Raw genomic sequence first — 23,207 nt, forward strand, 5'->3', positions numbered from 1 at the left:
GTTTAAAAAATGTGCCAACTCAGGCAGAAAGTCCACAAGCTGCAGTTCTTGCTGCTCACTTAATGTGCCAAATAGCATTGAAGATGAATCTCCTGGACCTAAAGCTCAGTTGGGGGGCCGGGCTCCTGTCCATAATTAAAAAGGAAGGACGGGTAAAGTGACCTACTGCATATGAAGGTATAGACCAAGAATGGATGAAGGTGCTTGAAAATGTATAGATATCTTCCTTAAGCGGTTTATGTTTTGTGGTAAAGGGAAAGACCAGGCTTAGTATGAATGACTTTCCTGTGAGAGATGGTTGCTCAAAGTATCGAAATATGCAAATCACTAATTTCTTAGAACTGTAATAACAGAGGAACTAATATTTGCTCTCGGACAGGAACCTGAGTACTTAGTTCCTATAACTATGTATAGGCCTCTCATATAGTTAAAGGAATTATCCTTTGCAAGGCAGTTGTGTTCGCACATGGGTACTGCGCCTGATACGAACTACTGTGACCTTTTAGTCTGCGCCAGTGACGTATTATCTACCACCCACCTCTAGCAAAATAAAAACACGAAAAGTAAGCTGAACGAAAAACAACGAAATGGAGACCGTCGAAGACACAATTGCAATTATTGCATGTTTGAAGGAAATAGTTTCCATCGGTGAGTAATCCAGTGTCTAACACAGACTGAAAGAGCACATGTAATTAGTACAGGGTGATATTTAAATTTTCAACTATGGCAGCTTCTCGAGACCCGCGAGTATGGAAGGGACGTAGCCGTTAATTTCAGTTAACCACCAAACACTTACGTAATCGAGTTCCGACGGCCCCACTGAAAGTCCCTACCTCAGAGTTCTCGGAACTTGAGTTCTTGGTCCCTAGTTCCTACATGTGCGAACGCGCAAAATGATGTCATCGTCCCCCAAAAGGTACTAGTAAGTGTGGATAGTTCCTACAGCGCGAAAGCGGTTATGGATTAAACACAGGTCATAGGCGCTGCAATTTTGGGACTAATTAGACAGTTGAACCCATTCTCCTTTGTGCTGGATGAGCTAACTTGCGGACTGCCAGCCAGGGCGTGTCAGAACACCAGAAAATGGCTGTCAGCTTAACGGTTTTGTGCTCCGAGACAAAATGTAATTGTTGCTGATTGTGGGTGAAGTTCCTAACTCCAATAGTTTGAATGATGAGTCCTTCTAAAGTTGTGTTGGTAAGCCAGAGATGAGCAGGTTACAGGCTAACAGTTTGAGCCGAGACGACCAGTGGGTTTATCGTCTTCATTGGGAGAAGAATAAACTTTTTTATTGTACAAGTCATAGACTTCATAATGATATTGATGGGGCACGGGGCCGATTGATAGGGGGCTTATCTCCGTCAAAGCTGACCAAGTGGAAACACAGACAAAGAGCTTTTTACCTTGATATTCTTGTGACTAAATGCTTAAATCGCTGAAGTCTTAACAGATGTGGACGTAAAACAGTCTCCATTCTTTGTTAAAAGAGCAAAGAACCGGGCAGTTAGCATTTATTTTACGGAAATATGTCGAATGTGCTGCTAGTCTTCAAGTCATTGTGGCGCCGCCTTGTCACCACAAAGAGCTTTTTATGTTAAAATTCTTGTGACTAAATGCTTAAATCGCTGAATTCTTAACAGATGTGGACGTAAAACGGTCTCCATTGTTTGTTAAAAGAGCTAAGAACCGGGCAGTTAGCATTTATTTTACAGAAATATGTTGAATCTGCTGCTAGTCTTTAAGTCATTGTGGCGCCGCTGTGATGTCCACAATGTAGTTATTGCATGTATGTTAATGTAGTTGGGTTCCGGTGCCTTTGGGGGGAGCCATCGGAGTTGTTGTGGTTATTGGGAATGCGGAAGCAAGTTAGTCTAAGTAAAGTTGTTGTTGGAAGCAAACATATGTGTTTCTTCGGCATCACAAATATAACATTTGGCAGACGAGGATGGCTGATTTTGCTCTGCCCCCGCCTCCACCTTTTCTCCCCTTCCCGGGGGAGCCGACTGTTCCTTGGGATAGGTGGCTGGCGTCTTTTGAAGACTACCTGCTGGCTTTGGGTCACGCAGGGTTGGAAGATGCGAGAAAGTGCGCGCTGCTGCGGCATTGCCTCGGGCAGGAGGGGCAACGCATCTTCGCAACGCTTCCGTTAGTGGATGACAAGTATGCCACGGCCATAGCTGGCTTAAGAACTCATTTTTGTTCGGGACGGAGCCGGCGTATGTATCGTTTTGAGTTCCGGCGGAGGGCTCAAAAGGCGGGCGAGTCGGTTGCCCAGTACGTCGCGGCTCTGCGTGAGCTGGCAAGACACTGTGATTTCGGCGGCTTGGAGGATGGACTTATCGTGGATTAGCTAATAGAGAAGACAAACTGCTGTCAGCTGAGGGAGAGGCTGTTGTTGGAACCTGACACGATGACGCTCGCTGACGCGCTCGCACTCGGAAGGCAGTTGGAGGCGGCGTTGTCGGAAGCCCGCCTGTTTAGCCGCGCAATCCACGAGCCGGTGACGTCATCAGACGCGCGTCCAAGCGATAGAGTATGCTGGCGCGGCGGGGTGCAGCCTGGAGGTGCAAAGAGTGGATCGGGCACCAAGGGAGGCTGCGCCTGCGTGTTGCACTAATTGTGGATCATCCAAGCACACGTCTAGGGATAGTGCATGCCCCGCACAGGGCAAACGATGCCGTAATTGCAATAAAATGAACCATTTTGCTCGTTGCTGCCGCTCCTCTCCAGCGCGCCAAAATACAGCAGCTGTTCCCATTAATGCTGTTCATAGCAGGCAGGCATCGTTCAAACATTGTACATGCAACTTGGGGGGCGGGCCTGTCTCGTTGCTTGTGGATACAGCAGCTAAAGTGTCAATTCTCAACAAATACACGTATGATCGTCTGTTTAGTCATGTGCCGTTAAAAAGGGCGACGTTGCCTCTGTCGGGCTATGGCCATTCTCCAATCTCCATCATGGGCGTAGCGTGCCTTCCTGTCAGGTACGACGTGCGCAATGTTCCTGCTGCTGAATTCCACATCACGCGGAGGGGTGCGAACATCATGGGCCTAGACCTGACTGACCATGACTGACGCAAAAGGCGTGCAGATCCTGAACGTCGCCTCCTCCTGGACTGACTGCTACCCGGAGCTGTTCATAGGACTGGGCCACATGTCCTGGTTTGTGCACCAACCCACCGTTGATCCGTCTGTGCGTCCAGTTATACAGCCGCTGCGTCGCATTCCATTGGCTCTTCGGGACTCAGTGGAGGTGGAGTTACACCGCTTGGTGAAGGAGGACGTCATTGAGCCTGTCAATGCTTCACCATGGGTATCGAACTTAGTGATTGCAAAAAAAAGAGGGGGCGGATTGCGTCTTTGTGTTGACCTGACGGACGTCAACAAAGCCATTATCCCGGACAAATACCCTCTGCCCACGGCCGAAGAACTGACCAGCCATTTTCATGGCTCTGCAGTTTTCAGTAAGATGAACTTGCGAAATGGATATCTTCAAGTCCCTCTAGCACCAGCCAGCATGGACCTCTTGGCGTTTGTAACCCACGTGGGGGTCTTCAGGTACAAACGCATGGCTTTTGGGCTGTCGTCGGCTCCCAGCTGTTTCCAGAAAATAATGACTCTCATCCTGGCTGGCATTCACGGGGTGTCCATCTACCTGGATGACGTAGTGGTGCATGCCCCATCAAGAGAGCTTCATGACACCCGCCTTCGGCAGGTTTTTGAGAGGTTTAAACAGCATGGCGTCACCTTGAACCCCGATAAGTGTACTTTCGGTGTGGCTGAGGTGGAGTTTTTGGGATTCAGGTTGTCCAAAGAAGGCATCGCTCCAATTATGTCGCACACTGATGCGGTGCTCTCGCTGCCAGACCCGCAGTCACCCTCCCAGCTCGCGTCCTTTCTGGGAATGGCAACCTACCACCTGCGGTTCCTGCCTCATTTCTCTGAGTCAACGGCCCCTCTGCGACAGCTCCTGAGGAAAGATGCCGCGTGGCACTGGACCCCAGCCTGCCGTGAGGCTGTACAAACAATCAAGCAGCAGCTTACATCCCCTCCTACTTTGACGCACTTCAGCCTGACTGCACCCACTATGGTCACCTGTGACGCATCTGGAGTGGCGCTTGGTGCTGTTCTCTCGCAGGTCCACGGAGGAGTTGAGCATCCTGTAGCCTTTGCCTCCAGAGCCCTCAGCCCGGCTGAGCAGAAGTACTCAGTGGGAGAAAGGGAGGCTCTAGCCTGTTTGTGGGCATGCGAGCGCTGGCATGTGTTTCTGTACGGCAGGAGGTTCACAATACGCACAGACCACCAAGCACTGACGGCATTGCTGGCGACAAAAGGCTCAGGTCATAAGCCAATGAGACTGCTGAGGTGGTCAGACAGGCTGAACCAGTACAACTTCGACCTGGAGTTTATGCCTGGACGGGCAAATACAGTAGCCGACCTCCTCTCCAGGGCAGTCTCAATCACGAGGGCAACGACTGTTCAAACGCCTGAGCTGGAGTACGAGGAGGACTGGGTCCATGTGTTGCACGGGCCTTTCAGCACGGTGGTCACGCTGGCAGAACTGCAGCAGGCGTCGGCTGAGGACGATACCCTCGTGACCCTCCGCCAGTACATTCAGAATGGATGGCCGGGTAAGGTAGAAGACCAGCTGTTACCCTTTTACCGGGTCAGGGATGAACTCTCGTGCTGGGGAGAAGTCTGCCTTGCCCGTGGTCACCGCACCATTGTTCCACAGAGACTAAGGGCCCGAGTACTGCATATGGCGCATGAGGGCCACCTGGGGGTGGTCAAGGTGAAACAACGTTGCCGTGACACCGTGTGGTGGCCTCAAATCGACACTGATGTGGAGGACCTGGTACGGAACTGCTCATGCTGTCTCCTGAGTGGTAAGACAGGCAAGCCTGCCACGGCACCTCTTAACCCAACACCATGGCCTTCAGCACCATGGGACCATATTCAGATTGACCTTTGTGGGGAGCTGCATGGGGCACCTGCTCATGCACGCTACCTGCTTGTGGTGCATGACCTACATTCTAAGTGGCCCGAAGTGGTGCAGTTGTCCTCCATCACCACGCACGCCATCATCAACAGTCTGGACGTGCTTTTTGGGCGTTGGGGCCTCCCCGCTGCCATCACCCCGGACAACGGGACTCAATTCACGTCGTCGGAGTTCCAGGAGTTCTTGGCACAGCGGTCCATCAAGCATATCAGGTCAGCGCTGTATCACCCAGAGGGTAACGGGGGGGTAGAAAGACTGAACAAAACATTGAAAGAGGGCATTCGAGCCTGCCTAGAAGACGGGCAAACGTTTAATGCTGCTCTAAATCGCACCCTCCTGACTAGCCGAGCATCGAAACACTGCACCACGGGAGTGTCACCTGCGCTGCTGATGATAGGGCGAGAGCTGAAGCAACCGTTGGACCGTCTGAGAGCTGTGACTACACGTATACAGGAGGGTCAGGAGCATCGAGAAGTCAGGGCTCATGTCCAAAGTGCACAAGCCCACATGAAGGGGAGGTTTGATGTCACTCATCATGCCCAGACCCCGGCATTCTCGGTTGGTGACTGGGTCAGGATCAGGTATGCACACCGTCAAAACAAGCTGAAGTCGTACTGGTCTGAACCTGTTCGGGTGTCAGCGCAATTGGGTCCGGTCACATACCGTCTGGAGAATGGGACTCGTTGGCACTCAAACCGGCTGCACAGAGTCTCACCCCCCACAGTCACCCCTCCAACGTTCTCCCGGGCCGCATCCCTTAATTGGAGGCCGCGTCCAGGAAACCTCCAGGAGGGGACTCTCCCTGCTGAACAGACAGGGGCGGCCCGCCAGCCGGCTCGTCCTCAGAGAGCAAGGGCCCCGCCGGTCTGGTATGGCGATTATGTTATCGGGACATGAGAGACTTTGAGTGAAGGGGGGGGGGGCATTTCATGTTACGGTTAAAGGTTTGTGATTTTGTTGTTTTCTCAAGGGAAGAGGGGGAAAATGTGATGTTCACAATGTAGTTATTGCATGTATGTTAATGTAGTTGGGTTCCGGTGCCTTTGGGGGGAGCCATCGGAGTTGTTGTGGTTATTGGGAATGCGGAAGCAAGTTAGTCTAAGTAAAGTTGTTGTTGGAAGCAAACGTGTGTGTTTCTTCGGCATCACAAATATAACAGCCGCCTTGTTACCACAAAGAGCTTTTTAAATTGGAATTATTGTGAATAAATGCCTAAATCCCTGAATTCTTTATAGATATGGACGTAAAACAGTCTCGATTCTTGGTTAAAAGCAAAAAACAGGCAGTTAGCAGTTATTTTACGTAAATACTGCAAACAATGACGCCAATGCTGTAGCGGCTAATTTTTCCAATTGATTTATTCACGTTTCAAAATGCATGCATGGTATGAAAAATATAATAATTATATTGAATCCTCGAACAAATCACTCCTGACACAGTCCTTGCTGTTTGTGTGCGGTACAGCTTTTGTACTTTTTCAACCTAAATCCGGCGTTAGATCGCTGCGTGCATGTGTTTGAGAATAACTCTTCTTGATGTGGGCAGGCCCCCTACTTGAATGTGAGGCGCAGTGTATGACGGCGGTGACCAGTTAATATCATTATGAGGTTGATGTACAAGTATTAGTATCATGTGGCATATTAAACCGTTTTTTTTTTTTTTTTTTTAAAGTATTGGTATTAGCGATACTGGCCTATTTATACTTGGTATCAAAATATGCAGTATCACATACCACTACAACCTACAGCAAAATGAGTAGGACAAAATTAACAACATTCTTTCCTTTACATTATGTTTTTTTTTTTTTTAATACAAAATCTGGATATATAAGACTATTTAACGGGCAGCTTTTTGATTTTGGTGTAATTTTACGAATATAAGCTTCAGACTAGTTCGTCAAAACAACCATGTTATTTATAACACATAAATGAGAGGATAATTTTTTAGCACTGTGTTAATACTGCATTCCCAAACCCGGAAGTGTGACGTAATTTCCCGATTCCGAACGCAAGAGAAGACTATCCACAGCAAGCATAGCAGCAGCAACGACATCAGTGATATTTCTACCGAAAGTAACCCTTCAGATCATTATTTTGTGACGCTAACGATGGCAACGGCTCCTAGGAAAGATGATCTACAATTAATCCCTACATGTTTGAACCTGAGGCGTCAGATGACGACGATTAACCCGGCACAAAAGACGTTGGTGATGACGGCGGTTGCATCATGATTACTCTCTGAACCTTTCTTTCCCCAGTCATTCTGCGATATAATTATCAGTAATTGCAAAAACAGACGAGTAGTAATATAGATTTAGTAATAAATGTATCATATTGACATGAATAGACAACTTGTCAGCTGTCTTATGACAGGCAAGTGACATTATCAAAAAAAAAAAAAAAAAAAAAACAGGTCGCGATCAAGTAATAAATGTATCAAACTGAAATGAATAGACAACCTGTCAGCTGTTTTATGACAGGCAAGCAACAACAACAACAAAAAATACAGGTCACACTTCAACGAACAGGCAGCTGGTTTTGCCCTTCAATTTCAACAGAATTGCATCGAATTTTAGAATTAGAAAAGCCTGTAAGGGTCTACTTACGTCTTTGAAAACCCAAGGTTGTATCCTCCTAAGCTTTCAAAGCTGTCGTTGCTGAAATGTTGAAAACAAAGACGCGATCGAGGAGCCGGGGAGAAGTTCTTCCGCTTGACTCTCACAAAAGATGTCCAAATCCTTGCAAAAGAAAGTTTTTTTGGGCCACTTATAGAGTCTCAAGCCTTCGTGTGAGCAATTCATTGCTACATATCGAGATGGCATGATAAATCTCGTGAGTAAAACCCAGGAAATGTTTGCAATATACAGTTGTGGTCAAAAGTTTACATACACTTGTGAAGAACATAATGTCATGGCTCTCTTGAGTTTCCAGTTATTTCTACAACTCTGATTTTTCTCCGATAGAGTGATTGGAACAGATACTTCTTTGTCACAAAAAACATTCATGAAGTTTGGTTCTTTTATGACTTGATTATTGACTTGAACAAGTCAGGAAAATCACTTGGAGCCATTTCAAAGCAGCTGCAGGTCCCAAGAGCAACAGTGCAAACAATTGTTTGTAAGTATAAAGTGCATGGCACTGTTTTGTCACTGCCACGATCAGGAAGAAAACGCAAGCTATCACCTGCTGCTGAGAGAAAATTGGTCAGGAGGGTGAAGATTCAACCGAGAATCACCAAAAAGCAGATCTGCCAAGAATTAGAAGCTGCTGGAACACAGGTGTCAGTGTCCACAGTCAAGCGTGTTTTGCATCTCCATGGACTGAGAGGCTGCCGTGCAAGAAGGAAGCCCTTGCTCCAAAAGCGGCACCTTAAGGCTCGACTGAAGTTTGCTGCTGATCACATGGACAAAGATAAGACCTTCTGGAGGAAAGTTCTGTGGTCAGACGAAACAAAAATCGAGCTGTTTGGCCACAATCCCCAGCAATATGTTTGGAGGAGAAAAGGTGAGGCCTTTAACCCCAAGTACACCATGCCTACCGTCAAGCACGGTGGTGGTAGTATTATGCTGTGTGGCTGTTTTGCTGCCAATGGAACTGGTGCTTTACAGAGAGTAAATGGGATAATGAAGAAGGAAGATTACCTTCAAATTCTTCAAGATAACCTAACGTCATCAGCCCGAAGATTGGGTCTTGGCCGCAGTTGGGTGTTCCAACAGGACAATGACCCCAAACACACATCAAAAGTGGTAATGGAATGGCTAAATCAGGCTAGAATTAAGGTTTTCGAATGGCCTTCCCAAAGTCGTGACTTAAACCCCATTGAGAACTTGTGGACAATGCTGAAGAAACAAGTCCATGTCAGAGAGCCATCAAATTTAACTGAACTGCACCAATTCTGTCAAGAGGAGTGGTCAAAGATTCAACCAGAAGCTTGTGGATAGCTACCAAAAGCGCCTAATTGAAGTGAAAATGGCCAAGGCACATGTTACCAAATATTAGCGCTGCTGTATGTATATTTTTGACCTAGCAGATTTGATCTTTTTTTTCTGTTCACCCATAATAAAGTCATAAAAGAACCAAACTTCATGAATGTTTTTTGTGACAAAGAAGTATCTGTTCCAATCACTCTATCAGAGAAAAATCAGAGTTGTAGAAATAACTGGAAACTCAAGAGAGCCATGACATTATGTTCTTCACAAGTGTATGTAAACTTTTGACCACAACTGTATGGCGAGGATAGTGTGGGTTTATACTTTTGTATTGGAGTGATGGCGAGGTTTTTGGGAATTGATGTCATCAGGTAACGCCCGGTAGTGAGGCTAAGGTGCTAAGGTGTTGCTATGGCAGTAACTCAGAAACTAATCGGTCAATTCAAAAATATTGTTGGTAATATGAGTTTTGAGACAGCGAATGATGCATTCAGTACTACTTAACCGAGTAAAACGCTCATGAATTGAAGTCTTCACCTGCCCTTTAGGTGATGACTCGCATGTAAATAACATAGCCATAGCAGTAACTTGGAAATTGTGTGTGCAACTGACATCATGAGCAATGGAAGACTCTGAAATACTCGCATTCATTGCCTAAGACAGTTTGCATTTATAAATTCTGCTTAGAGCAATTTTGTGTACTTCCTGGAAATATTGCCTTTTATTGAAGTTTTTTTTCTCTACTTTTTCACATCAGAAAAATTGTGAAACAAAATTATTTCCGCAAAAATGCACTTGATTAAAACCTTGCCTTGCGCTTTAAGACTTTTTCGGGGGGTCCCATACAATGGGCAAAAAGCATACAAGACAATATAAAACCAATGGGAAGTTCTCACTGGAGCGGTTCGCAGTCGAGATTAAAGCGGTTGAGATGAAGATCAGCACCTCCGAATCCGAGACCATGGTCCTCAGCCGGAAAACGGTGGCATGCCCTCTCCAGGTCGGGGATGAGATCCCGCCCCAAATGGAGGAATTCAATTATCTTCGGGTCTTGTTCACGAGTGAGGGCAGGAAGGAGCGGGAGATCGACAGGCCGAGTGGTGCAGCATCTGAAGTGATGCGGACTCTGAAGCGGTCCGTTTTGGTGAAGAAGGAGCTGAGCCAAAACTCAAAGCTCTCGATTTACCAGTCGATCTATGTTTCTACCCTCATCTATGGGCACCTATCCCAGATGCAAGCAGCTGAAATGAGTGTCCTCCGCAGGGTGTCCGGGCTCTCGCTTAGAGATAAGGGGAGAAGCTCGGTCATCCGGGAGGGACTCAGGGTTGAGCTGCTACTCTTCTGTGTTGAGAGGAGCCAGCTGAGCTAGCTCAGGCATCTGGTTCCGATGCCTCCTGGACATCTCCGTGGAGAGGTGTTCCGGGCATGTCCCACCAGCGGGAGGCCCCTGGGACGACCTAGGTCACGCTGGAAAGACTGTCTCTAAGCTGGCCTGGGAACGCCTTGGGATCCCGCCAGAGGAGCTGGTTGAAGTGGTTGGGGAGAGAGAAATCTGGGCTTCCCTGCTAAAGCTGCTGCCCCCACGACCCGACCCTGGATTAATCAGTAGAGGATGGATGGATGGATGGATGGATGGATGGATGGATGGATGGATGGATGGATGGATGGGTGGAAGTTCTTGTTTTCTTTTGGCAGCGTTGAGTGATGATTCAATTTGTTTTGCTATATGTTTTAATTGTATTACTGCAATGGGAGTACACCAAATCTCCCATGTGGCACATTAAAACTCTTCAGCCTATCAAGACACTCAGATTCCCATTCTCTGCTGTTTATAATAAAATAATTGTCATGTCATTTGCTGTTTTATTTTGAAGGCTTCACCCTCTTCGTGTGTGTGTACTTTCCCTTCCTCATGTCACCTAATCGCCTATTGTTTCCACCTTTTTCCCTATTACCTCTTGTCTATATATTGCCTGAGTCTCCCTCGTCTTCTGCGAAAATGTTTTACAACCCATGTCGTTCACGTCAATCTTGTTTTATAGTGATCACAGTCGTTTTGGTATTTTCCTCCATTTGAAGAGCTTTGTATTTGACTTTTTTGACCATAGTTGTCTTGGCTTTTTCCTCCATTTGGAGTGCTTTATGTTTGATCTTTTACTCATCCCTGCATGCCAGCGAAGGACCTTTGTTTTGTGAATAAGTTTTTTTCCTGAACTCCGCAGGTGGGTATGCCTCGTCTTCGCATCCCGACAATAACACAAATAATAATTGTTTTAGGACTGACTAAATTTTTTGCATGTGTTAAATGCATGTATTATAAAATCACAATAAAAAGATGGTGCAGAATCATGCAACGTTAAGTAATTTTAACAATAAAACAAAAAAAAATGGTAATTATGATACATATTTTAAACCTATTATGGATGAATATATACCGTATTGGCTCAACTATAAGACGGTGTTTTTTTGCATTGAAATAAGACTGAAAAAGTGGGGGGTCGTCTTAGACATTATACCCATTCACGATGCTAGATGGCGCCAGATATCATTGAAGCGAATGCTGAACTTAACTCCCCAGGCCAAAGCGACCCCTTATGGTTAATGCTCTAATTGCAACTTTGTTGTTTTATCACAATAGATTGGTTTATTTACATTTCAAAAACCAGAAGCCATTCATTTACGAATGTGAGTGCACTTTAGTTTACAAATTTAAATGTTCAGATATTAAGATTTGAATGAGGCAAAATAACATGTTTTTTCTCTCAAATATATTTTTATAAGCATTTGTTTCAGATGTACTGGAATTATTTTCTGTACAAACATTAATTTGGTGTTCAAAAAGTCTTTTTTCAAACTTGAGTCTTGAAAAAGAGGGGGTCGTCTTATAATCAGGGCCGTCTTATATTCAGGCCAATACGGTATTTTTTTAAAACATAGAATCATGATACCTGCTTGGAATGCTTAAAAACTGATAACCTTTAAAAAATGTTATTCGTTGATTTTAATGCATCATTATTAACCATATTTGGCAATTAACATTTTGATCATGTATCCAATTGGAAATTATGAATTTCAAATGAAATATGAAATACTTTTCAATTAGAAGAAAGAAAGGAAGAAGAAATCCAGGATAACCCTGCAAGACTCGTATTTATATTCTCATACGTATGTTGTAGCGTACAATGAACAGAAGAGAAGTGGAAGTCACCCAACACATCGCATATCATCATTTATATACAAGACAGAGCCAGAAGGGAGGGTTCATTACAAAGTTTGGGAGTGACAATCGATTTTACAGCAGTACTTTTAGAGGCAGGAGGAGAAAGAAGAAAGTGACTGGAGGCCTAAGTGTGGACCCGCATGCTGGGATCCAGTTCTAAGAAGCAGCCCGACAAAGCAAAGCTCACAGCACACACAAACGACCAGTGTGATCAAAGGTTATCACTTAGGAGAGCTTGGATGGGAAATGAGCAACTAGAAGATAAGAATCTCTTTTAATACAAACCTACAACATAGAATTTCAGATGGATCGACACTGCAATGTTATGATTTGCGGGGATATTGAATTTGTAAACTTCAGTATGGAGCATGACCTTAACTTCACAAAAATTCGTACCTTAACTCATTGCCTGCCTTTGACAACGATAGACGTCCAAATCTTTCAAAATGAATGCTCATCTTTTAGAGCCATTGACGGCATCAAATTTCCAATCCGTTTGGACTGAAAGGGTTAGGGTCTCCCAGTCCAAATGGATTGGACGTCTAGCAATGTCAATGGCAGCCAATGAGTTAATTTACCCAGAAATGCTATTAACAATATTAATAAAATTAAAGTTTGAATTGGTCCATTATCTATGTAATACTGTTCCTTGATAGGTGTCTCTTGAAATGCCCATCAAAATAGATAAATACTGTCGGCATTCAATCAGAATTAGCCACTTGCAGTGTAAATCCAGCCAAACATATTGTAAATGTGCATGATTCCACTTAAATACACAGTTCATTTCATTTTAAAAGCTTCATTAGGTCATAAATAAGCTTTGTATTCATCTTACATACAGTAATAAATATTTTGCCCCAAAACTACAAGAAGCCTGCACTGAGATGACACAAAACAAGCCAGTAATGACCATTTCTGACCATTCAAATCTTTCTTAAAACACACACATTTTCCTGAATTATGTCATCAGGCTGCATGACTAAACAGGTTGGCTGGCCTGTAGCATGCAAAACTAAAGACCAAATGGTTGGAAGACCACGTCTTTCATCTTCAATTCCATAATTCAAACGCCATTCCTTATTTTCGTATCATCTCAGTGCAGCACAGACAAGGACTTCCCAACAATATAATTTGAATTAATTACGTGAAAAATGATTACTTACTGCAAAGTGTTGTAGTGCTGAACTAGACAGGTCCAAGTAAATTTGTATTCAGTATACTCTAGATCATTTTTATCATAAGGAAACTTGCCATTTATTATACAGCATACAGGATCAATCCCATGTTGCTTGAATGTTATTACTAACCAATCGAAATGGTTGAAAACAGGTCTTATTTTTACGCCTTGACTCAGGTGGAAAATCTCAACTACAAACCGTCCCCTCAAACGCTGTAATAGAGCATTAGAGCAGTTACATTGCAAGGGAATTGGCTTTTAGTTTACAAAAGATACACTATGGACGTCACAGGCAAGCACAACATATGACAATAGTCACTCGTATATGTTATACATAAAAAAAATGACTAGTACTTTGAGTTAGCTTACATACAAGCTAGGGAAGAGGAGATGGAGAAAGCGGGAGGCACGAGATGCTGTGTGTAGTCATCCTCTTCAAGATTGCCTCAGAATTTAGTAGGCATGGGAATACAGTAAAACAGAATTCTGGACTGGACAGAAAAATATAAAACCAAAAGTATTCAGTGCTACTGCAGCGGTTGTAGCTTGTATTCTTTTTTTTTTTTTTTTTTTTTTTTCATAAAACTCACTAGATTTTGTCATTTAAGTGCTCCATAAATTCAAAGAAGGAAGAATATGACATCTTACCTTCATACAATTCATAAACAACCTACTAATTAGACCTACTTGTGGATGCAATCCAAACATATTCTAATTAGGACAGGCTACTGCTATGAGGGATGATAATGCGAAGAGATGGAAAGAATCTCACTACTGTGCATTAAAGACAGAATAGATCCAATTCACATAGAATGACCCTTATTTGTCACTCAGAATGACAAATGTACATACGAATGCAAAAAGCAAGACTTAAAAAAACTTGTTTTTGTGTGTAGACTCTCAATATGTAGATTATGAAGTTACATACACTTACTCATTTTAACATATACACTACGGCCAAAAGTATTGGCACCCCTGCAGTTCTGTCGGATAATGCTCAATTTCTCCCAGAAAATGACTGCAATTACAGATGCTTTGGTAGTACTATCATTTATTTTGCTTGCAATTAAAAAACACAAAAGAGATTGAAAATCGAATCATTATCATTTTACACAAAACTCGAAAAATGGGCCGGACAAAAGTATTGGCACTCTCAACCTAATACTTGAGCCTTTGAGCCTGCGAAAAACCGCTTCCGGTATCCATCAATGAGTTTCTTACAATGGTCTGATGGAATTTTAGACCATTCTTCTTTGGCCAACTGCTCCAGGTCTCTGAGATTAAAAGGCTGCCTTCTCCAAACTGCCATTTTCAGATTGTTCCACAGGTGTTCTATGGGATTCAGGTCTGGACTCATTGCTGGCCACTTTAGAAGTCTCCAGTGCTTTCTCTCAAACTATTTTCTAGTGCGTTTTGTAGTGTTTTTTGAGTCATTGTCCTGCTGGAAGACCCATTAGCTCTGAGGGAGACCCAGCTTTCTTACACTGGGCCCTACATTATGCTACAAAATTTGTTGGTAGTCTTCAGACTTCACAATGCCATGCACACAGTCAAGCAGTCCAGTGCCAGAGGTAGCAAAGCAACCCCAAAATATCAGGGAACCTCCACCATGTTTGAATGTGGGGATGGTGTTCTTTCCTTTGAAGGCCTTGTTTTTTTTCCCTGTTAACTCTATGTTGATGCCTTTTCCCAAAAAGCTCTACTTTTGTCTCATCTGACCAGAGAACATTCTTCCAAAACATTTTTGGCTTTCTAAGTTTTTCATCTAAGTTTTGGCAAACTCCAGCCTGGCGTTTTTTTATGTCTCTGGGTCAGAAGTTGGGTCTTCCTGGGTATCCTACCATCGAGTCCCTTTTCATTCAGACACTGACGGATAGTACAGGTTGACACTGTTGTACCTTCGGACTGCAGGACAGCTTGAACTTGTTTGTTAGTCAAGGTCCTTTATCCACCATCCTCGCAATCTTTTTTTGAAATCTCTCATCAATTTTTCTTTTCCATCCACATCTAGGGAGGTTAGCCGCAGTGCCATGGGCTTTACACTTATTGATGTGACTGCGCACGGTAGACACAGGAACATTCAGCTCTTTGGCAACGATTTGTAGCCTTGAGATTGATCATGCTGCCTCACAATTTTGCTTCTCAAGTCCTCAGACAGTTCTTTGGTCTTCTTTCTTTTCTCCATGCTCAATGAGGTACACACAAGGACACAGGACAGAGGTCCAGTCAAGTTTAATCCATTTTAACTGGCTGCAAGTGTAATTCAGTTATTGCCACCACCTGTTACGTGCCACAGGTAAGTAACAAGTCCTGTTAATTACACAAATTAGAAAAGCATCACATGATTTTTCAAAGGGTGCCAATACTTTTGTCCGGCCCATTTTTGGAGATGTGTAAAATGATATTGATTTAATTTTTTTTCATTCTCTTTTGTGTTTTTTCATTGCAAGTAAAACAAATGAAGATATTACTACCAAAGCATTTGTAATTGCAATCATTTTCTGGGAGAAATTGAGCATTATCTAACAGAATTGCAGGGGCGCCAATACTTTTGGCCAGCAGTGTTAGCACATTTCAATAATCGAGCCAAATTTGAGACTTTTCTCCAATTTGCGATCAAAATCAGCACATGCCAAATTGATGAACTTGTCTAAACAGAGTAACCTGAGAGACTATCGTGTGGTGATTTACTTTATGCGTTGGTCAGGTTACCCCAAACATTTTAGGACAATAATCAGTTTATACAAATAACCCACACAAAACACCCTTGCAGCTAATAGGTTAATAAAGCGCAATAAATAATTTTGCGCATAACTCACTCCATAGAATAATCTTTGAGTCATTCGATAATTGTGATTTTACTAATTTTGATTACAAAGTGGGGAAATGTTTGGCTCAATTATTACATGAGAATCTTTGACGCACTAAAATTTGGTAACGCAAGTGGAAACTCTACACAACGGTAAAAAACAAAGCTTTGGTAAAGCAAAAACGCAACGAGGACGATAAAGTGCCGTGCAACAAAATTGCTCACTAGTGCCATCACAAATAACTAAAAACATAAAGCCACAATAAATAGCATTGCTCTGAAATAACAAGCAAATGGGAGAATGTTTTTTTCTTTTAAAGGCCAAGGTGTTTTTTTTCACTTGATCTTTTTTCCTCTGGGCAGTTTAGGTACAACAAACCACTTTGTCTTTACCTGCATCGCAAATAGAAAGCTGTTTGAGCATTGGTTCCCGATCCAACTCCACACTCGTTCACTGCTATTGACGAAAGAGTGAAGGATGCGTAGTAACTGTTTTGCAAGCATGCCAATGATGTCCTGCTTGTAAGAACAAACATACTGTGGTTGTGTGTGGATTAGCCTGTGCGCTACTAACAAAGAAGAACTAACTACATGTACCGTCTATTACTATACAGCGTATTGTCAACATGCAGATTTGTTACAGTGATGGCATGTTAGATTCGAGTACATACTGTATATTTCAAAGGTTATTTCAGTGCTTTGAGGATGTTGAAGTGAGAAAGATGGTGGTTTTAGATTGTGTTGTGTTTTCAAAGACGCCTACGATGTGCCTCACATCCGCTGAGCAACCGGCGCCGACTGCACTGACTTTCTTCTGGACAGCTTGGACCTGCGGGAACAATATCAAACTGCTTTTTAGTATTTGAAATCATAAGAAAATAATTTTTGTTCTCTGGTTTGCACAAATTCACATAAAAAGCCCTGATTTGAAGCCCATATTATCCAAGAAATGTATTTACCGTATTTTTTGGACAATAAGTCGCAGCTTTTTTTTTTTTTCATAGTTTGGCTAGGGGTGCGACTTATATTGCGGAGAGAGTAGCCAAAAATTTTACTCAAGTGAGTGTACTGTTACTTCAAAATAATATTTCACAAGTAAATGTAAAAGTAGTCGTCCAGAAAAATGTATTCAAGTACAAGTAAACAAGTATTTGGTGAAAGGAATACTCAAGTAATGAGTAACATTGTGAGTAACTATTTTAGGGCTGCAGCTATCGAATATTTTAGTAAACGAGTATTCGACTGAAAATTCTATCGATTAATCGAGTAATTGGATAAAACTTTTTTTAGGCAATTATAAATATACATGAGAAAACAAAACATTTCACCTAATATTAAACCATTTTCAGACAATCCATGTCTTTATTTTTTATGTAAATTGTTGAAAACAACAACAACACTTTCAAAACAAACCATTGCAATGCTAGTATAATTAAACGAATACTCGAAGCAGCAAAATTTAATTTGAATCTTTTTTCTAATCGAATTACTCAACTTAATTGATTAATCGTTGCAGCGCTACAAAATAGTTTTTTTTTATTTAACAAAGGTACATGCTGTTTTTTTCCTTTAAATTAAATTTTTAGTAATATTTTTTCATTTGTTTTCATGAGAAAAAAATCATTTTAAAAAATTATCTTTTTATTTTTTTCATTAAAAAAAAGTAAAAATTATCGCGTTAACGCGCGGTAATTAATTTTTTAAATTAATCACGTTAAAATATTTGACGCAATTAACGCACATGTCCCGCTCAGACAGTATTCTGCCTTTTGGTAAGTTTTACAGCAAGGCTTTTTGTGCTGTCTAACAGCAAACTCTTGTGGTCGCTTCGCGACATGGTTTATTGTTTTCTTGCCAGTTCCATATGGCTGCACGACGTCTCGGGCTGACGCCTACGTTGTAATGTTGTGCTTATATGATCCTTGGACAAGATTTATCCATAAGTGTAGTTGTTGTAAAGAATGTACATATTATGCAGGGGTCGCGTTAACCGAATATTTTCCGTCGTTGACCGGTTTTTTAAAACGGTGACGGAAAAAACTGAAGTCCATCTGTCATTATGACAGGTTGCAATTCACACCCCAGACCACAGGGTGGCGAGTGAGCATATTAATTAATTATTGTCTCTCTTAATGCATGACGTCGTTGGCCTTACTCGGAAAAATGTCAAGGCAACTGAGTGTTCGAAATAAGTCGTCTGTCCGAGGCAGAAGTCCAAAACCTCATGACAATAGACTCTGAAGGAATCCCACTTGGGACATTTGATTATGCACAAGCGGGCACGCAATTCAAGTCCATGCGCACCAGGAGGAAGACTGCGTTCAGGCCACAGCAGGTGAACTGTTAATTTCATTGTTCCATATGTAGCCTACCTACTGGGGCCACAGTCAGCTGTTTTTGTCACTGCGGAGAAAAAGTTACATATTCATATGCTTGATGGCACGATGTGGATTCTGTTAAGCTTGTTCGGACAGAATATTGTAGCGTCACCGGGGTCTGGCGGCAGCACCGTGATTGACACATCAACGCGAGGTTCTTATTGGTGCACCCGGTGTGCCAGCGCGTCATCCAATTGGTGGACTAGATTGCCACCTGTGTATATAGTTGCCTCTTTTTCTTTGGGGGCGGAGTTGTTGTTGTTTTGTTGGTGTTGCTGGCGGTAAGCAGAGTAAAAAGAGGGAGAAAAATACCACGACTTCCGTGTCTAATTTTTCGCCGTCAAGCATTACAATATTAATTAAAAATGAATGAAAACTAAATACTATTGAATATGTCATTATTATCATTTTAAAAATTTAAGTGACGGGTAAAAATTGATTATGACCGGATTTTTATGACCCAGTCAGTTAAAATGACAGACAACGAAAAAGTCTAGCGCAACCTCTGATATTATGTTAGTAAGCGAAATGTTATATTTTTTGTATGAGACGCTTTTTGTTCATGTTTAGTGAACCTGTATAGCGTGCTAAGCTAACGTTGTTGCTAATGCAATGCTTGTGTACTTTTTTTTTGTAGTTTTACGACGGTCTAAAGAGGACAATGGTTTGAGGCCATTTTATTAATAAATCAGATGAAAAAGGAAGAAGTCTGATTATTAAGGCATCGTTCACTAGCTGTCTAGCTTTGGAAAAAGTAGACGCTTCGGAGTGAGGACAGCATAGACAGATTTAAATGACAGTAGAGTGAAATGCCCACTACAGTCCTTATGTACCATATGTTGAATGTATATATCCATCTTGTGTCTTATCTTTCCATTCCAACAATTTATTTTACAGAATATATATATATAATTTACAGAAAAATATGGCATGTTTTATAGATGGTTTGAATTGCGATTAATTGCGATTAATTACGATTAATTAATTTTTAAGCTGTAATTAACTCGATTAAAAATTTTAATCGTTTGACAGCCCTAATTACATATTTAACCATTTTAAATCAAAATGAGGGAGTAAATTTCTCCCAAACTTTTATGTGACTTTTATATTAGTGAGAAATATGAGGTGGATAGACATGATTTGCGTTCGCGGGCCACGCAAAATGCTGTGGCAGGTCAAATCTGGCCCCGCGGCCTTGAGTTTGGCACGTGGGATTTGGAGGATTCATGTTATAAAAAGACCCCTCTGACCCTGAAATAAATAAATGAATAGCCCTTAATAACAAATCAATAAAACATTGGGTGGACTCATCAACCATGAAAGAATGTATGACAACGTTTCAAGGAGCTATTCTCAATTGTACTAAAAGTTGGCCATTTGAGTCAGAAGTAGCCACTTGGCATAATGGGATTCACGTACGGCCCCTTGAAAGAAATAAAATGCCTTTCATCAGTTTGACAACCAATATGAAATTGGGTAAAGATGTTAATCATAACAGCGCAAAAATAGGACAGGAAACCATTATGGCTTGAATCAACTATTTTGCACCCAGTGCCCTTGGGGGGAATCAACCCCTCACTCCAACTTTGCTGATGAAATTGGGTGAATATTTAGCCCATAAAAGGAAAAATGAAAAAAATTCTATGCTTGAAATTGAACCATAAATCAGCCACTATGGTTTGAGGCAGCTAAAGAGTAAGGGGGGAAAAAAAGACCCTGCAACTAAACAAAAAAATTGGCGGACATGCTGAGCATGACAGGGCATAAAAAGTCTCAAGGACCAATGCTTGAAATCAAAGAGGAAGTCGGCCATTTTGGTTTGAAGCCTATTTTGCACTGACTATCAATCTCTGACAAAATTGAAAACAATTCAGCCCCAGGCACCAGCATCTCCCATCAACATGGAATTAGATGAAAATATCCATAATAAAAAGCTGCACAATAAAGTTAAATTACCCACGCTTGACCCTTTATAGGGCACTTATTCTACTCATCGGCTGCCATATTGATTCAAATCCACTTTGAATGGGATTCGTTCGTTCATTCGCCCCTCACAATCAAAATGGATTGGACATCTCGCACCGTCAATGGTACTGAAATATGAGCTTTCACAACCTGTCTTAATAGTTTAAATGAATTGGATTTTTTTGTTGTCAATGGCAATGAAAATAGAAATCAACTTTGGAATGTTAATGGGGGACCATAAACACAGTGTATTTATATGTTTTTATTAGGGCTGTCAAATGATTAAAATTTTTAATCGAGTTAATCACAGCTTAAAAATTCATTAATCGTAATTAATCGCAATTCAAACCATGTCTAAAATATGCCATATTTTTCTGTAAATTATTGTTGGAATGGAAAGATAAGACACAAGACAGACATAAACATTCAATATACTGTACATAAGTACTGTATAAGTTTATTATAACAATAAATCCACAAGATGGCATTAACATCATTAACATTCTTTCTGTTAAAGACATCCACGGATAGAAAGACTTGTAGTTTTTCAAAGATAAATTTGAGTACAAGTTATAGTAATTTTGTTATATTAAAACCCCTCTTAATGTTTTCGTTTGAATAAAATCGGGCTCCCTGCCATTCTTCCACAGTGTCTTTAACTACTTAAAAGTGATTGAAATACACCACAAGGTGTCAATGGCGAGTTTTAAATTAATTAGAGATCTAGCCAAGGCAAAGTCTGAGTAAGTTTTATGTGTATTTTGCATAGCTATTTTGATTGGGAATGCCAGTTCTCTTTGCATTGAGCGCTTTTCTTTTTGTGAACATTATTTTTTTTTGAGAGATAGGAATATTATTTTTGTTGTGCTTTCACTAAATGATACTGTAGCGACTTAACTGTTCCTCCCAAATGCATGAAGGGAAGTTGGGCAACCATGACTGTCAGTGGTGGCTGCAAATGGTATACAGTATGTTCTGCGTTGTGTTGAATTAGGCGTGTTAAGAAAAAGAACCTCTCCCTCTCCGCCCAAACGCATGATGGGAAGTTGGGCAACCATGACTGTCAGTGGTGGCTGCAAATGGTATACAGTATGTTCTGCGTTGTGTTCAATTAGGCGTGTTAAGTAAAAGAACGTCACCTGCTCCGCCCAAATGCATGATGGGAAGTTGGGCAACTATGATTGTCAGTGGTGGCTGCAAATGGTATACAGTATGTTCTGCGTTGTGTTAAATTAAGTGTGTTATGAAAAATATCTTTTCTTGCTCCGTCCAAATGCATGATAGGAGGTTGGGCAACCATGACTGTTAGTAGTGGCTGCCAAAGCTTAAGCCAATAAAAGGCGTGGTCCAATGAACGCCTGTCTCCACTTGCATTTATCTGCCTTTTCGCTCTCAATGGGCTAAAACGGCGTCATTGTAAACTGTTTGAGGCAACGCGTGAACGGGTCATTCCATGCATGCGTGAATTGCATCAAATATTTTACCGTGATTAATTTTAAAAAATTAATTACCGCCCGTTAACGCGATAAATTTGACAGCCCTAGTTTTTATTCATTTTAATATTTTATCATGTTTTTTGTATCCATTGAAAAAATACTTTAAAATATAAAAAAAGAATACAAAAATGTAAGACACCTGATCTTTCGGATTAAATTTGAATAACGAGTCGGTCAATTCTGTTTAGTCGGTAATTTCCCACTTAGATCCACTCCCTGAAAAATAATTTTAAAAAGCCCTGACACCAGTTATTCTAATCAAAGTGAAATTTGGTAGACACATTTTTAATAACAGCGCACACAACATAAAGTCTCAAAAGCCCATGCTTGAAAATGAACAGGATGTCAGCCATTTTGCTTAGAAGCATACATTTGGCATTCAGTGGCATTTCCTGAAATAATAGAAAGAAATTAGGCTCATGAAACCAGTTTCTCTGATTGACAGAAATTTGCATGGACTAAAACATCTCAATGCCCTCAAATAGAAATTAAATAAAAAGTCAGCCATTTTGGTTTCAGAAAACCATTCGCTATGCCCACTTAAGTCCTTGTCAGAAGTTTGTATCCCAAACAGATGGTCCATGAAGAATTGCACATTGCCCCATTCTATTTTATAGCAACTTCCAACACTCACCTGATGGTTCCTGCCAACAGAGGATTGAAAGCATAAAGCCAGTCGTGCATCTCTTTGTCATTGTTGGCTTGAAGCAGTATCCCACGATGCTCGGTGCACACGGCAAATGTGTTTGGAGTCTGCAAAAAAAAAAAAAAGTCAGTCGTGACTGGTAACATTCATTCCTTGAGAATTAAAGTCGTCGCTTTCGTACCCGCAGCAAGGTCTGCTTGTCTTCGCTGTATTCCACCTTGGCCGACGATAGGTTGATGATGGCTCTCTCCACGCTGTCCCTCTCGCTGCGATAAAGGTAAACATAGGGCCGGCGCACCACCACGTAGCGTTTCACCCAGCCGCTGGCGTGAGGTTCCAGAAAGTGGAGGTAACCCTTCTTGGACACGATTGGGCTGTACATGACCACAACATAATGAGTCATGTGGCATTCATGACACACTTGACATGACACTGTGCCTGTTAGACTGCATGAGTGCAATCATCCTGACCTGACTCGTATTTCCTGAATGTCCGGAACAAAGCTGCAACCTTTGAGAGATTTCTTTCTGTCCACGGGGCTGAACGGATCCAAATCAGGGCTGGATGCTCCGGAACCAGGTTCAGTGTGT

General features: G+C 42.0%; 1 protein-coding gene across 7 annotated transcripts in view; it reads right to left on the reverse strand.

The window, feature by feature from the left end:
* Nucleotides 1-13,850: 13,850 nt before the first annotated feature.
* kif1ab (kinesin family member 1Ab) overlaps nucleotides 13,851-23,207 on the reverse strand; it is a 66,566-nt gene continuing 57,209 nt past the window's right edge. For all 7 annotated transcript variants that reach the window (XM_057856958.1, XM_057856957.1, XM_057856956.1 and 4 more), the window contains 4 exons: nucleotides 23,088-23,207; nucleotides 22,799-22,991; nucleotides 22,606-22,724; nucleotides 13,851-16,961 (listed from right to left, as the gene is read on the reverse strand). In XM_057856958.1, the coding sequence (XP_057712941.1) occupies nucleotides 16,904-16,961; nucleotides 22,606-22,724; nucleotides 22,799-22,991; nucleotides 23,088-23,207 (490 nt within the window). In that variant the 3' untranslated portion in view covers nucleotides 13,851-16,903. The remainder of the gene's footprint in view (nucleotides 16,962-22,605; nucleotides 22,725-22,798; nucleotides 22,992-23,087) is intronic.

Source organism: Corythoichthys intestinalis, chromosome 14 (assembly GCF_030265065.1).
Source record: "Corythoichthys intestinalis isolate RoL2023-P3 chromosome 14, ASM3026506v1, whole genome shotgun sequence".
Taxonomy (NCBI): Eukaryota; Metazoa; Chordata; class Actinopteri; order Syngnathiformes; family Syngnathidae; genus Corythoichthys; species Corythoichthys intestinalis.